The sequence below is a fragment of the Arachis stenosperma genome, chromosome 8 (genome assembly GCF_014773155.1).
Source record: "Arachis stenosperma cultivar V10309 chromosome 8, arast.V10309.gnm1.PFL2, whole genome shotgun sequence".
In the NCBI taxonomy this organism is placed as follows: Eukaryota; Viridiplantae; Streptophyta; class Magnoliopsida; order Fabales; family Fabaceae; genus Arachis; species Arachis stenosperma.
In genome coordinates, this window is record NC_080384.1 from 40,348,296 (window position 1) to 40,363,675 (window position 15,380).

The window sequence follows — 15,380 nt, forward strand, 5'->3', positions numbered from 1 at the left end:
AATTGAGGTTTAGTTATTCATATATTTTTTATTAAAGAATGAATTTTGAGAGGACTTGGAGTGTTGGAGCATGTAATGAAGTGGGAGGAGGGAGTGTGAGAGAGAAATTGTTTGTATTCGGCGGTGAATGGGATGCGGTCATTTCTCGAATCAACAAAATCATAACATATTTCGTTTCCACTTTCTCGGACAATTTTCTATTCCCAAATCCAACTATCACCAAAAATAAATAAATATTTAATTCAGCACTGAAAAGCTTCATATATATTTGCAGAAAGCCAATTGTTTTGGTATTTTCAGAATTAAAAGCTAAATTATTCTTTTTTTACATTATTATATTAAAAATTTATTATATAAATTTTTAAATTTTAATATATTATCAATATAAAATAGTTATATATATATAATTACGTAATATTATATTAATAAAAATAATTATTTTTTAACGGTATGAATAATTATCCAAAAAAATAAATGTGATTGTATGAGTATTATACTATTAGCATATTAAAATTAACCCATAAAATTATTACCTATTTAATTAATTTAACTTACAGTATAATTAATATATGTATTTAATTATATTATGCGTATATTAAAAATTAATTATTTATATAAAATATATATTAAAAATAAAATAAATAATATATATTTATATATAAATAAATAATAACTAATTTTTAGTAAGTAAGTGAATAATAATAATATGACTGATATTAATAAATAAAAATGGTTAAATAAAATGAAAGGAAAAAAAACTCTCTTTCTTCCACCTCTCTCACACACACAGAGAGACACAGACAGAGAGAGAGAGAGAGAAAGAGGGGAAGAGAGAGAATAAACGTTGCCCCCCGGACAAAAGCTCAAGTTTCTCCACACACACTAAACACGAACACAGAGAGAAAGAGAGAGAGAGAGAGAGAGAGAGAGAAGGAAGCAACATAGGGCTTCGTTCCCCCCCAAAACCCAATCCCTAATTGGATCTCAACAAAACAAAACAAAACAAAGAAACAAACCAATCACTCTTTCTTTTCTCTTTCCTTCTCCAATCCCATCCATGGGAATGCTGCTGCTTCTTCCCGGACAACCATGACCTACGCCGCCGGCCACCACCATAACGACACCGCCGACCTCTTCTACGAGTCCCTTGACAGGCTACTATCCTCCTCCGAATGCTCTACCTCCACCACCTCCGACACCGAACAAGAACCGCCGCAACACCACCACCACAAGCCCGACGACGGAATTTACAATTATGCCCTCGCACTTAACAACAACTACGACCTCTGGATCTCTCATCCTTCCTCCGTCTCCGAGCGCCGTTCCTCCCTCCTCCGCCACCTCGGTCTCGCCGCTCCCTCGCCGCCGCGCGATAATGGGGACTCTTCCCGCTCCCCGTCGTCGGATCAGTTGACTGGACTGCGTCAGGGCTCCGCCGGAGGGATGCCCCGATCGAGCTCTGACGGTGCCGCGGATCCTCAGAATTCCGTTGGTGATGGTGATGGTGATGGTGATGGTATTGATGATGATGATGAAAAGCCTTGTGGTTCTTGTTCGCTTTCTCGTTCTTCTTGTCGTTGTTGTCGTTCTTGTTCGTCTTCTTCTTCCATTCTTTCTATTCGTTCGGCCGTACCGGAGGCCGGAAAATCTGTAAATAGCCGGAATCGTCGCGGGGGCAGTGTTGGTGGTGGCGGTGGAAATGGCGGGTCCCCCTGGAAGCCTCCTTCGGGGAGGAATGGAAAAAGCGTGGATTTTGGGCAGAACGGGTCCATGGTACCGGAGAATGTCGCCGGTGAGGTGGTTGCCGTGGCGGCAGAGGCAGTGGCTAGTGGGGATTATAATGAGGTCAATGAGGAGGCTTGCACCATAAGGGATCTTGACAATGGGAAAGAGTTTGTGGTGAAAGAGTTTAGAGAAGATGGCATGTGGAACAAGTTCAGGGAGGTCGGCACTGGCCGGCAACTGACAATGGAGGAGTTCGAAATGACGGTCGGTCACTCGCCGATTGTCCAAGAGCTCATGAGGAGGCAGAATGTGGAGGAAAGCCATGGAAAGGACAATGTGGATTCAATTGGCAATGAAGGTGGCAAGGGAAACAGTGGTTCCAAGTTGAAGAAGAGAGGGAACTGGTTGAGGGCCTTAAAATCCGCGATGGGGACACATAAGGAGCGGCGAAGCAGCGACGAGAGGGACACCTCTTCGGAGAAGGGGGGGAGGAGGTCAAGCTCCGCCACGGATGACAGCCAGGATAATGCCTCATTCCATGGACCTGAGAGAGTTAAGGTTAGGCAGTATGGGAAGCCATGTAAGGAGGTCACAGCTCTTTACAAGAGCCAGGAGATTCAGGCTCATAATGGATCTATATGGAGTATTAAGTTTAGCTTAGATGGGAAGTATTTAGCAAGTGCTGGCGAGGATTGTGTGATCCATGTGTGGCAGGTTGTGGAGTCTGAGAGGAAGGGGGAGCTGCTGATGGAAAAACATGAGGATGGGAATATGAACATGTTGTTTGTTGTCAATGGATCTTCGCTGGAGCCGAATCTGCTGTCCCCTCTCATGGACAAGTCACCTCTCTTGGACAATCATCATCCAGAGAGGAAGAGGAAGGGGAGGACATCCATTACCCGGAAATCGTTGAGCTTGGATCAATTAGTTATCCCGGATACCGTGTTTGCGCTCACCGAGAAACCCATTTGCTCCTTTCAGGGACATCTTCATGATGTGCTTGACCTCTCTTGGTCCAAATCTCAGGTTAGCTACTAAGACTAATTAATTTTTTATAAGATAGGTGTTATTATATTCCTTTAATTCCAACTTCTTGTTCAATTTTCCTCTGCATACTTGTAATGTTTGTTATTTGCTATTCTATTGGCTTCAATTGATCCTTTATTGGATACACTGATTACACTCCTACTCTGTATTGCCCTGTTAACTGAAGAATGCACTTATACTAAACAGTAGGAATGAATTTTCTACTTTGTAACCATCTACAGCACAAATATATGGGTACTCACTGTAATATTGGTTTGATTAGGAGGGTTTCGAAGTGGCTGAATAAAGGCATCAAGGGACAGATATGGATTTTAATGCAATAATGGCTATGCTATTTGAGGGTAGAGCTGAGACATTTTTGTTTAGTGTTTTCTGGTTGGTACATGCTGTAAGATATTTGTGCACATGGGACTAAACCATTTCTAGTTTTTGGGTCAAGTATTCTTAGTTTGTAAAATTTAAGTAAGAATTGTAAAGACATGTAGATATAATCCTGTCTGTGAAGAATGCTGAATCTTTCTTCCTTTCTCCCTATTCCATCCATATCAAGATGATTTTCCAGGATAAACTTCTGATTTAATGGGTCTACAAACTATTTTTCTAAGAATTAGGATGGTATTCATGGTCTCCCCGGGAATTGAATAAAAGAATATCAGTTTTGAGAGGTTAGCTCACAAAAACTGGATTGCAGTAGGCATTGAGATTTATTTTGTACCTAACGCTTGCTTTGATAGTTGGCGACTGTATAGGTATATCCATTCTTCAAGCAATTACTATACTGCATATTTTATATGGAGTTAGTTGGCTTGGCTGTAATGAAAAGGGATCCAAAATGTCCTGTTTAGAAGACGAAAAGAATGTTGGTAACTTGCTTAGGATGCTTTGTTTTGTAACTCAGGAGTGCTTCTTAGGTGGTTTGTTGATGTCTGTGTCATGAATGAACAAGAATTTATCTTGTGTTATGATTAACTTCTGGTCAAATCTTCTTTATTTCTTTTCCCTATGTTAACTTTAAGAATGTGTTTGTTAGACTTGTAAAACTAGGAACTATTATTAATAAGGTACAGTGGAGCTGGATTCAGGATCTTGTCTTGTTATTTGTTAATGACTCAAATTTTAAAGCCCATTTTGAACCCAACGGCTTGAAGATTGAACTGTGTTTATAGTTCACTAAAGTCTAAACTTCTGCCAATTATATACATTAGAGTGACCACGTGATTGTTTCAACAGTTTATATTCCTATTTGAGTTGTAATTTAGCAACACTATTCAGATGTGGATGAGCACATTTTTGGAGTGCCTAAGACTAAGAATCAACTTTAAGAGCAGATAGTATTTTTTCCCTCTGAGGGCTACAATAATGATAGATAGTATTGAAAACTCTTAATATTCTTTTGATAAAGCCTAAATGGAGCTTTTATCTATTTTTTTATGTTGTGATCTTCCATTTATTGTTTGTTGAATGAACCTTCAAATATTTTATGTAAAGCATTGCTGTTTGCTGTTAGGTGCATGTGGTCTTAAATCATTCTTCTAATCCTTTTTCCAATTTTTCTCAGCACTTGCTCTCATCTTCAATGGACAAAACGGTGCGGTTGTGGCATTTGTCTAGCAACTCTTGTTTGAAAGTTTTTTCACACAGTGACTTTGGTGAGTAAATGCAGTTATTAGCTCTTGTTGTTCTTCCTTCATCTGACTAGATGTCATATAGACCACTCCTATCAGCTCTCTATATTCAATTTAATGGCAGATCATTCATGTATCTTTATGTGTCTATATCATAGTAGTCTTCTCCCTCTTCACAATAAAATTTGGATTAGTTCCCAGTGCATCATATGCCTACCAAATCAAACCCAATTTTCCCCATATTGTGCCTGACAGGTACAATTTTGTCAGAGTATCTGTCTTTGCTGCATATAGGATTAATTGTACACAAGTCCTCTAATGTGTAATAGAATGGTTAAGTTTATCAGTAAAAGCAATTTTTTCCTCCACCAACTTTTTGTTTTCTTTTGCTAATCATACCTTCTGCTTCAATCTGTTTTCTGTGTGGCACAGTAACTTGCATCCAGTTTAATCCTGTTGATGATAATTACTTCATTAGCGGATCCTTGGATGCTAAGGTTCGCATATGGAGCATTCCTGATAGGCAGGTTGTTGATTGGACTGATATGCATGAGATGGTTACTGCTGCTTGTTATACACCCGATGGTCAGGTTGGTCTAAAGATTAATATGCATCCATTCACAACATTTGGAAATTCAACTTTTTTTAGTTGCATCTCAATCAAATTTGCTGGTTCCTGCAGAGTGCACTGGTTGGTTCTTACAAGGGCAGTTGCCACTTATATAACACGTCAGGTACCATCACTGAGACTTTATTTTCTAATAATTTTTATAAACTGTGCCTGTCCATGTACTATTTTCCGGTGATTGCGGGGGCACTGATTGTTATATTTTTACGTTTTGTTTAGAAAATAAGTTGCAACAAAAAAGTCAGATCAATCTGCAGAACAAGAAGAAGAAATCACATCTCAAAAAAATTACAGGTTTCCAGGTAAAAGAATCATTTACTGCTGTGCTCCTATATGAGATATGCTCCTTTTTTCATGTAAAAAATGTTGAACAAAGGAAAAATAAAACCAAAAGGCCAAAGAAGGGTGCCTGATTAGTTTGATATGCTTTTACTTTGTTACAATGCTTATTCAATTAAGCTAATCTTTCTAACTGAAGCTCGTGAACAGTTTGCCCCAGGAAGTTCATCAGAGGTACTTATCACATCTGCTGATTCACGAATTCGGGTTGTTGATGGTGTTGATCTGGTTCACAAGTTTAAAGGTATTTATTTAACCAACACTAGTTATATATCAATTGAATTTTTTAGAAAGATAATATAACTAGTGAATACACTGTTTGATTAACTACTTTCTTGTGTATAAAATTTATTATGTTAATTCTATGGTAACTATTCTTTTTCATGTATCTTTGTATATGGTTTATTTAGGCAGAAAGACATTGTAAATTTGTTTGAACACACGGAAATACAAATTTTGTTCCTGTTTCCTCTGCAACTTTTGCTCAAATGGGAGCAGGTCTTCTGTATATTCATTTTCGAGCACTGATGCGAGTTTTCTACAGGGTTCCGTAATTCGTCAAGCCAAATTTCAGCATCTCTGACAGCCAACGGTAAATATATTGTCTCCGCGAGTGAGGATTCCCACGTGTACATATGGAAAAATGAAGCGGATTGTAGGCCTAACAGAAGCAAAGGTGTAACTATCACAGGCGCATACGAACATTTCCACTGTAAAGATGTTTCAGTGGCCATTCCATGGCCGGGTATGGGCGATGCCTGGGACATGCACGATACACTTTCTGGAGAGCAAACTGAGATTGATAACAATGTGGATGAGGCCTTGTCCGCCAATCATCCTCCAACCCCCGTTGAGGAAAACTTTGGCTCCGAGGGTTCACGATCCACCTCGGTTTACAGCAATAGTCCACGCCAGGCAACCATTGCAGGTGCCACAAACAGCTACTTTTTCGATAGAATTTCTGCAACATGGCCGGAGGAAAAACTTGTCGTGGCAGCCACAAAGAATCGAAGCCCTCGTATCAGCGGGGATTACTCAAACACAGGAAGTCAAAACATGTCAGCCTGGGGTATGGTGATTGTAACTGCCGGCCTTCGAGGCGAAATTAGAACTTTCCAAAATTTTGGATTGCCACTTCGGATATAAGAGGTGATAAGAATGCATGCTTTTATCATTTTATGGGCATGGTGGAGTTGAGTTGATGAAATCAGCTCTTGAAGGGAAAACCTGTACAGAGAAATGGGTGATATTTGTAATATTAACGGGTTGGGGAGGTTCCAATTCTTTCCTTGTTCATTGTGCTAATAGGGTCGTTATTCCAACCACGCACAGAGGGGAAAAGGGTTGAAAATTTGTCAAAGAAAAAAAGAATTAAAAAAAAGAGAAAAAAAAAAGAAGGTACACCAGGAATTTAGAAACCGATGGATTTGTTTATGTAATCGGGAATTGTAGAGTAACGCCAGCATGGTTAAAGCTTATTGAAATTAGAAATGATGATTCTTTCACAATTCACACAACCTTGCCTTGAGTTTTGTCATTGAATTATTAAATAGTCAATACCTTACCTTAATAAGTTTATCGATTTTAATATTATACCATGGCACCGCAATTGTAGCATTACCTGGTCTATAAGTCGAACTAACGTGGTGATATAGGCTCAAAATCTCAACAAGCTAGTTGAGTTCCTTGTTGGGTTATGACTTATGAGTTACATGTGAGTGTAAGACTCTTGCAACTTGCATGCAATCTGAAACTTTCTAGTTTCTTCTAATTAAAAAAATGAAAGATCTCCATTGATAAAAAAAAAAACATTGAATAATCTCCTATCTTTTGAAAATAGAAAGTAAAAAAGCCTGCCAAAAACAGCATGTACTTCACCTCCTATCCAAAACATGTACCTCCACTCTCCTGTCCCTTTCAGCACTGATATTTAGACTAATAATATTATTTGAATATTTAAAATTATAGCATTACGAGATACTAAATAAAATTATAAAACCTAATTAAAAAAAATTTAAGAATTTGAGTATTGTAGTGCACAACAGGCATAACAATTGGTGGGGTCAGAGACATGGAATGGCTCTGATTACCAACAGTCTCCTAAGTGAATGTTATAGTCATGAAAATATCATTGGAAATCTCAAGCCATTTTCTCATTGGTTGGTTAGAAAACACGTGGCAGGATCCCATGCTTCCAATTATCTTATCCACATATATATTCATATATATTAGAACAAGCACTTCATCAATGTATAAATTCATTCGTGCACTTTCAAGTACACAAGCACTTCAACTTAGATTTTCTTGGGTGAGGGGAACATTACTGAAATAACAAAAACAACCCCATAAAGAAAAGCATATACTTTTGTTTTCCAAGGTTTCAATGGCTCTGCAAGCTGCTTCTTTGGTTCCTGCTTCTTTCTCAATTCCTAAGGAGGTTGGTATATACTTCAGTTTTCATTCTTGTTATGTAAGTGTTTTTCAACTTGAGTGATGATAATTGAATTTGAAAAAATTTGGGAATTGTTTCTTGTGTTTGCAGGGAAAGGGTAGTGTGTCTCTCAGAGACTCCACTTTGTTTGGTCTTTCATTGTCAGATTCTTTCAAAGCTGACTTCAGTTCTTCTGCATTAAGGTGCAAGGTAACTCCAAAATGAGCCTTACTTTTTTCACTTCTGAGCTTCTATGAAGTTTAATTTTACTGAAATAGTGAACCATTTGACTCTACATGTGTTAATAGTACTTGGTTAGTTGTTCTAGTTCTATTCATTTTTAGCTCTAGGATTGAGAATCCATTAGTTTCTCTGATTTTTTTATTATGTTGAGAATTATGCTTACTGAAAATGTGTTATGGATATTTATCCTTTTAATAGATTCAGATTTTAATTGCAAAAATACAATGTGTTATGTAATTCCCTTTGGGTGCAATTATCTAACTTTTATAATTTACCACTCCTTAAAAGAGGGAATTCCAACAAAGCATTGGTGTTGTGAGGGCCGAGACAGCAGCTACTGCTACTCCGGCGGTTAGTAAGTCTGCTCCAGAAGGCAAGAAGACATTGAGGAAGGGCAATGTTGTGGTCACCGGAGCATCTTCTGGACTAGGACTGGCCACTGCTAAGGCTTTGGCCGAAACCGGAAAGTGGCATGTAATAATGGCCTGCAGGGATTTCCTAAAAGCTGCAAGGGCCGCGAAATCAGCTGGCATGTCTAAGGAGAACTACAGCATCATGCACTTGGATCTTGCCTCGCTCGACAGCGTTCGCCAATTTGTAGATAACTTAAGGCGATCCGAAATGCCGCTGGATGTGCTGGTTTGCAATGCTGCTGTTTACTTGCCAACTGCCAAGGAGCCTAGATTCACTGCTGAAGGCTTTGAATTAAGTGTTGGGACAAACCATCTCGGCCATTTTCTACTAGCTCGCTTATTGATGGATGACTTGACCAAATCTGATTACCCCTCGAAGCGCTTGATCATTGTAGGCTCAATCACAGGTATAGTTCATTACTAAATTTCTTGTTGTAATTAACAACCAATTTAGTGTTTGAAAGATTGAAACATTAACAGTTTAGTTTCAACAAAAACAGAATTGAGATGATACACTTTTCAAGTATTGCAGGCTTGTTTAGGGACTAAATTTTCGGTTACTCAATCTTTCATGGTGGTCTACTTTCCTTACTGGCGAAATTTTCGATACATTTTTGTGCTGATTGTGGAGTTTAAACAGGGAACACAAACACACTAGCTGGAAATGTACCTCCCAAGGCCAACCTCGGTGACTTGAGGGGACTTGCTGGTGGCTTGAACGGACTAAACAGCTCGGCCATGATAGATGGTGGAGACTTCGATGGGGCCAAGGCATACAAGGACAGCAAAGTATGCAACATGCTAACAATGCAAGAGTTCCACCGAAGATACCACGAGGAAACCGGAATCACATTCGCTTCCCTGTACCCCGGTTGCATTGCTACAACAGGCTTGTTCAGAGAGCACATTCCATTGTTCAGAACTCTATTCCCTCCATTCCAAAAGTACATAACCAAAGGCTATGTCTCAGAAGATGAAGCTGGGAAGAGACTTGCTCAGGTAAATAGCAAAAGCACTTCATAAAGATAACAATAAAATGGGGTCGACAATATGGATCAAACTATTTGCAAATGCAAATAATATTATATTAACATACAAATCATTACAATCTAGATATGATGAAGGGTATAATGCATTATTTTCTGATGTATAGAACTGTATATATGGCTTGCAATGCAGGTTGTAAGTGATCCAAGCCTAACAAAATCAGGTGTATATTGGAGCTGGAACAAGGCCTCAGCTTCATTTGAGAACCAGTTGTCTCAGGAAGCAAGTGATGTTGAGAAGGCACGCAAGGTTTGGGAGATCAGTGAGAAACTCGTTGGTTTGGCCTAAATGGGACCCTCCACCATGCTTAGTTGATTAACAAATCTTGTCTTGGAGTAAAATTGATTTTTCCACAAGAGTAAAGATCCCATGATGGATGATGAGTTCCTTAGTAAGGAACCTTTTTCGTTTTGGCTTTTCATGTAGGAGTCAATAACTTTTGTGAATTAAGATTTTGTTAACAAAACATCAAAGTGTGGGGGGTGTTAACTGCATATCTTGGACATGCTTCTGAAGTTTATCTTAAAACATTTGTAGTAATATCAACTTAAGAGGAAATCAATATAGCCTTAGAGCCTAAATCATGTATTTATGTGTTTGGGTGGGTATAAGATAATGGTGAGTTTAATACATTTTAATATATCAGCTTAATTCCCTCTCCATTTTAAGATAAATATCTCTTTAGACAATTAGACAAATTTCATGAAATGGAAGAAACAAATCACAAGACATAATGCACTAACGAACATCTTGAGAAGCTACATGAATCACTCAGTATCATAATACTGGAGTTTCCATTTTTTTTCTCTCATATTTACAAAAATATCTTTAGGCTACATCATTATTCATCATCAACATCAAAATCACTTCATTTATTTACAGTAGACAAAAGCATCTTCTCTTTTATGTAATGACTCAAAAGTTCTGGAAACATCTAAAATACAACTAATTGGAGTGTTGGACTTGGTATATGATGCTGAGTTAACTCTGTAATGTGTATGAAGTATGAACTACTACTACTCATAGTTCAGATACATAACACTGAATTAACTTGGTGCATGATAAAACAAGTTTTTATCTGTACATCATAGCATTGTCCCTCAAAGTTCGTAACCTGGGAACTTTGCAGCTTTTGGATCATTCATGTCTAGGAATGTGCATGCCATTCCTCCAAGACCTTCAAACAACGAATAAGGTCGATCTCCACCATGCATCTTCCCTTCTGAGGTCAATCTTTCTGCTCTATCAAGAAGAAAGCAAGCAAATGCTTTGGCCATGTATAAGTACTCCGCATTCCCTGTCAATCTATAGAGGGAAAGAAAGACATAGGCATTCCCGCTGATGCCGTGACAGATGCCGACTCGCTTGAGAAGTCCCCTCTTCCATACTACTTCCCCTGCCTCTGTAGCTGCTTGCAAGAATTCCTTATCCCCATAAACCTAATAATGATGATGGATTTATGGTAAAAAGTCTAGTCATGAGATCTGAATATTTGAATTTTGAAGACTAGTACCAAGAATTATTGTAAAAAATCCGATGCATTAAATAATCAAACGCTTTTATAGAACAATGCAGAACTTGACTTCAAAATTCAACTTCTACTCAAAATGAATCCTTTAAAATTGAATACATTGACATTATTTAGTAACTGAATAGCCTACTTTCCAAGTGATGAAACAACAACCCCAACATCCACCATTTGTCAATTTCTTTTGACTATGTTTAGTAAGTGTCTCATGATAGAAATACAAAGACATAGACAAGACAAAAAAGTTATCCTTGTTTCTATCTCCATTGTCCCCTCACCCCTTTTCTTTTCTTTTTTCTGGACAGAAAATTAAGAAAATTTCATCCTATCATTTTGCATCAAAATTTTGGAAAACAAAGATTACCTCAGCTGCCTTTACAAGAGTAAGAGCGACTCCGGGAGCACCATGACACCAATGCACTAGCCGGTCATTTTCACTTCCTTCACTTGAAGGATAATTGCCACTAGGGAAACGATTCTTGATCATGTAGTGTAGCGTACCCTTGACATCTTCCACCTCATCTGGCTTAAGTTCCATGTCCATCAAAACATTCATAATTCCCGCAAGCCCATGGGCAGCACCCCAGTATTTTTTCCCATGCCATTCATACATGAAAGGACATCTTCCCTTGTGACCCATCTGTCTACCAGCTGTCATAACTTCATCGACAACCGGTCTCTATAAAAGTTAAAACCACATGTCAATGACAAGTTCACATGACTTCGGCAATATCAAGGCTCATGAAGCATATAACTTACCATTTGCATAGTAGGTATTGTGTCTTTACCAATATGCTTGTTTAAGAATGAGCAAGCCCATAAGTAACCTGCTCGTCCATACAACAGTTCATGCGGCGAATCACGAGGTATCCTGATCTGTTCTCAAATCAAGGGCACAAATCCAGGAAGCAGTTAAACACACGCATTTCATCTATAAATTGGAATATTTACAAGGATCAAAACTCAAAAATATATAGAGAACATAGTAAAATACCTTTTTGAATTGTCTTAGGTAATAGTTAAGCATTTTTTCATCACCAGCATGCTTAGCTATGACAGCACCAAGAGCACAAACACCAGCACGGCCACAGATGAATGTCACACGGCTGCAACCAATACATTAGCATATTAAACTAAAATCATCCTATTTCCACATATGATATTGCGTAGTAAATAAAACCGAGTTTAGTTTAGGATTTTCCAAACAAAAGTTCAAAACCTTGTTCTAGTAGTTCCATCTACAATTGTAAAGAGCAAGCTTTAGCAATTAACAGCATATAATTGAACACATTTTGAACCAACCCTTCAAATAAAAAAAAAAAATTCAGCACCAGTCCCAGACTCCCAGTATTACCTAGAATCTTCTGAAGCAGAATCACAAGCCTTAACAATATCAGAGCATAAGCTAAGATCACTGCCATTCTTGGTGACTTGATAAGCCCTGAAAACCAAGAATGCTGTCCCAAGAGCCCCAGTGTAAAGGGTATAGTCCCTTGCATGTCTCCCACTTGAACCCCATGTCTCCTTTACAACCTGAACACATTCAAAGAGAAACAAATTCACAAACAGTTGGTGAGCAAAATGCAAAAAAGGGTAAAGTTGCCAACTTTGATGCTACCCAACATCATAAAAAGGAGAATTGGTACCAAATTTACAAAAATTAGAGAGAAATGAAAGATGGTGTATTGATAAAAATATGAGTGTACCGATTGCTTGAGTTGGAGAGCTGAAGCTTGAAGTTTGGCGATGAGAGTTTGGAAAGGAAGAGAGAGGAGGGTTGTGAGTGAGTCGGTGGCAGATTCTTGAAGTGTGGTCTCTGCCGCCTCTGCCACAAAGCGTGGCATTTCGTTCGGAAAGAAGCGATCCGCCATGTTGCTCTCTGCACTGCACAGTATGGAGTACGCTTGAGAGTTGGAAACTGGAAAGTATTCCAGGTAGAACTTGTTTTTTTCTTTATCTTAAAAATTAGAACTATTATACAATAAATTCTCTAAATTTTGGATTTTATCTTCTACGATAAAGTATAATTTTTTATCGTTTATTTCATAGTTAAGGCAAAAGAAATATAAAAAAACTATTTAAAAATAAAAAATTATATTTTATTTTTTAAAATAAAAATTTAAAATTTAAAAAATTTAAATTTATTAAACTAGAACATGCCGGACCTGCTTTGGAGGCAAAGGCAAGAGATAGAGGGCTCACTTTTGGGAATTTTTTTTTTTCAATTCTAAAATTAAAAAAAATCTTTATTTCTCCAAAAATATAATTCAAATTTTAATTTCTTGAATTTAACTTTTTTTTGGGATAAGTTTATCTTTGTCGTGTCCCACGAACTTTAGATTCTATGTTTTTTGATCTTTTTCATGTTTTTAATTTGAAAAAAGAGAAATTCTCCATATACAAGCATTTTTTTATACAAGTTTTTACAAGTTATTATATTAACGCGCTTGAACGTTACTGCACGTTCTTCTTCCTCTTCCTCTTCTTCTTTTTTTCTTTCGTTTCTTACTTTCTCTTTCTCCTTCTTCAACCGTTACTGCACAATTTCACTGCATCGTCTTCTTCTTCTTGCTGCACATTCTTCTTCCTCTTCCTCCTCTTCTTCTTCTTCTTTTCTTTCGTTTTTTGCCTTCTCTTTCTCCTTTTTCATTTACGTGCTTTTCTCTTTGTTTTCTTTTTTCGTTATTCTTGATTTCCATTATTTTTTGATATCAAGCTCTGAAATCATTTTTGAAGAAGAAGAAGCAGCAGAATATGAGGAGGAGAAAGAGAAAGAGTTCTGAATTATGCATAAAGTGTCCTTTGGGTGTATTTTCTATAATCGTTTGGGTGTATTTTCTGTAATCGTTTGGGTGTATTTCTGAAGTTTCATTATTTTCAAAACGATTTCAAAGCTTTCAGAAACCATGAAAATCGAAAAAAAAGAAGTAAGAATACCAGTAATAAACGAGTAAAACAACTAATGAAAAGGCAAAGAGAATAACGAAGAAATATCGTTTGGGTGTATTTTCTATAATCGTTTGGGTGTATTTTCTATAATCGTTTGGGTGTATTTCTGAAGTTCTATTATTTTCAAAACGATTTCAAAGTTTGATTTCAGAAACCATGAAAATCGAAAAAAAAGAAGCAAGAATACCAAAAAATGCAAGTAAAACAACTAATGAAAAGGCAAAGAGAATAACGAAGAAATATCGTTTGGGTGTATTTTCTATAATCGTTTGGGTGTATTTTCTATAATCGTTTGGGTGTATTTCTGAGTTTCATTATCTTCAAAACGATTTCAAAGCTTGATTTCAGAAACCATGAAAATCGAAAAAAAACGAAGCAAGAATACCAGTAATAAACGCAAATAAAACAACTAATGAAAAGGCAAAGAGAATACAAATACATGGAGGAGGAGGAAGAAGAAGAAGAAGGAGAGAAGAGGAAGAGGAAGATGAGTTGTTCATAATCCGGTGAGAAGAAGAGAAGAAGAAGAGGAAGAGGAAGAGGAAAAGGAAGATGAAGATGAGTGTTCATAATTCACGGTGAGTGAAGAGGAAGAGAAGGGAAGAGGATCGTTCATAATTCACAGTGAGTGTAGCGCTTTGGAAATTAAATAACGCATTAAAAGACTCTAATGTGTAGCAACTTGTAAAACTTGTAAGTCAAAAAGACTTGTATGTGTAGCAAGCCTCTTGAAAAAAATATATACTCTTTAATTTAAAATATATATATATATATATATATATATATATATATATATATATATATATCATGATCAAATTTTTAATTTAAAAAAATTTAATTTGATTTAATTTGAATAAAAAAATAGAGAGTTAAATATTAAATAGACAACAAGTATAATTTTTTTAACATCGTCACCAACAATGACAACTATTGTTAACACTATTTTTGTGTATTCCTATTTATTCTTATGCTGATATCCGTGTCTTGCTAAAACATAGACACAGTAGGATGTGTCTATTGTTTATTTGGTTTATGAGACACAAAAATAAAAAAGATACGTTTACACACAAACATACACAAAATACATGTATTTTATGTTTCAATAAAATAGTAAAATGGATTTTGGGTGATGGACACGGATCTGTATCATTTTTTTAAGACTATTTTATTCTCATTCATTTTTTGAAATTCTAAATATCTCCTCTTTTTATTACAAACCCTAACTAGTGATAATTTTTTCTGCTCTGGTTCTGTATCATCGAAACTGTACCACCGCCTCACATTGTCTCTGTTTTTTGCTGACTCTCCTCTTTGATTACTATGTACTATGCTCTGTTTACGATGAGCTTGTGTTGCTACTCTGCCATTTTTGCCTCTCCATCTCGCAGCCACATTAGCCTCCTCC

At 37.0% G+C, this 15,380-nt stretch overlaps 3 protein-coding genes across 3 annotated transcripts; 2 read left to right on the forward strand and 1 right to left on the reverse strand.

Moving 5' to 3' along the window:
* Nucleotides 1-778: 778 nt before the first annotated feature.
* LOC130944921 (uncharacterized) lies at nucleotides 779-6,881 on the forward strand. The gene is made up of 7 exons (XM_057873517.1): nucleotides 779-2,751; nucleotides 4,331-4,421; nucleotides 4,830-4,987; nucleotides 5,080-5,131; nucleotides 5,245-5,327; nucleotides 5,515-5,608; nucleotides 5,909-6,881. Exons 1-7 carry the CDS (start codon nucleotides 1,090-1,092, stop codon nucleotides 6,508-6,510), a joined length of 2,742 nt encoding a protein of 913 aa, XP_057729500.1. The 5' UTR covers nucleotides 779-1,089; the 3' UTR covers nucleotides 6,511-6,881.
* A 735-nt stretch (nucleotides 6,882-7,616) lies between these two features.
* On the forward strand, nucleotides 7,617-10,149 carry LOC130944354 (protochlorophyllide reductase, chloroplastic). The gene is made up of 5 exons (XM_057872644.1): nucleotides 7,617-7,801; nucleotides 7,907-8,005; nucleotides 8,327-8,858; nucleotides 9,092-9,450; nucleotides 9,631-10,149. The coding sequence occupies exons 1-5, from the start codon at nucleotides 7,748-7,750 to the stop codon at nucleotides 9,784-9,786; spliced, it is 1,200 nt and encodes a 399-aa protein (XP_057728627.1). The 5' UTR covers nucleotides 7,617-7,747; the 3' UTR covers nucleotides 9,787-10,149.
* LOC130944353 (lanC-like protein GCR2) lies at nucleotides 10,148-12,959 on the reverse strand. Its single transcript, XM_057872643.1, has 6 exons — nucleotides 12,733-12,959; nucleotides 12,381-12,559; nucleotides 12,021-12,132; nucleotides 11,786-11,902; nucleotides 11,391-11,705; nucleotides 10,148-10,937 (listed from the first exon to the last, which is right to left on the reverse strand). Exons 1-6 carry the CDS (start codon nucleotides 12,895-12,897, stop codon nucleotides 10,599-10,601), a joined length of 1,227 nt encoding a protein of 408 aa, XP_057728626.1. The 5' UTR covers nucleotides 12,898-12,959; the 3' UTR covers nucleotides 10,148-10,598.
* Between the last annotated feature and the right edge of the window lie 2,421 nt (nucleotides 12,960-15,380).

Bases quoted from the DNA above. Each gene is read 5' to 3' on its own strand.
- LOC130944921 (XM_057873517.1), top strand. From the start codon at position 1,090: ATGACCTACGCCGCCGGCCACCACCATAACGACACCGCCGACCTCTTC. The intron at 5,132-5,244 runs GTACCATCACTG...CGTTTTGTTTAG, and splicing joins CCACTTATATAACACGTCAG to AAAATAAGTTGCAACAAAAA. The intron at 5,609-5,908 runs GTATTTATTTAA...AGTTTTCTACAG, and splicing joins TCTGGTTCACAAGTTTAAAG to GGTTCCGTAATTCGTCAAGC.
- LOC130944354 (XM_057872644.1), top strand. From the start codon at position 7,748: ATGGCTCTGCAAGCTGCTTCTTTGGTTCCTGCTTCTTTCTCAATTCCT. The intron at 8,006-8,326 runs GTAACTCCAAAA...ACTCCTTAAAAG, and splicing joins CTTCTGCATTAAGGTGCAAG to AGGGAATTCCAACAAAGCAT. The intron at 9,451-9,630 runs GTAAATAGCAAA...CTTGCAATGCAG, and splicing joins CTGGGAAGAGACTTGCTCAG to GTTGTAAGTGATCCAAGCCT.
- LOC130944353 (XM_057872643.1), bottom strand. From the start codon at position 12,897: ATGGCGGATCGCTTCTTTCCGAACGAAATGCCACGCTTTGTGGCAGAG. The intron at 12,560-12,732 runs GTACACTCATAT...GAATGTGTTCAG, and splicing joins CTCTCCAACTCAAGCAATCG to GTTGTAAAGGAGACATGGGG. The intron at 10,938-11,390 runs GTAATCTTTGTT...CATCATTATTAG, and splicing joins CTCTTGTAAAGGCAGCTGAG to GTTTATGGGGATAAGGAATT.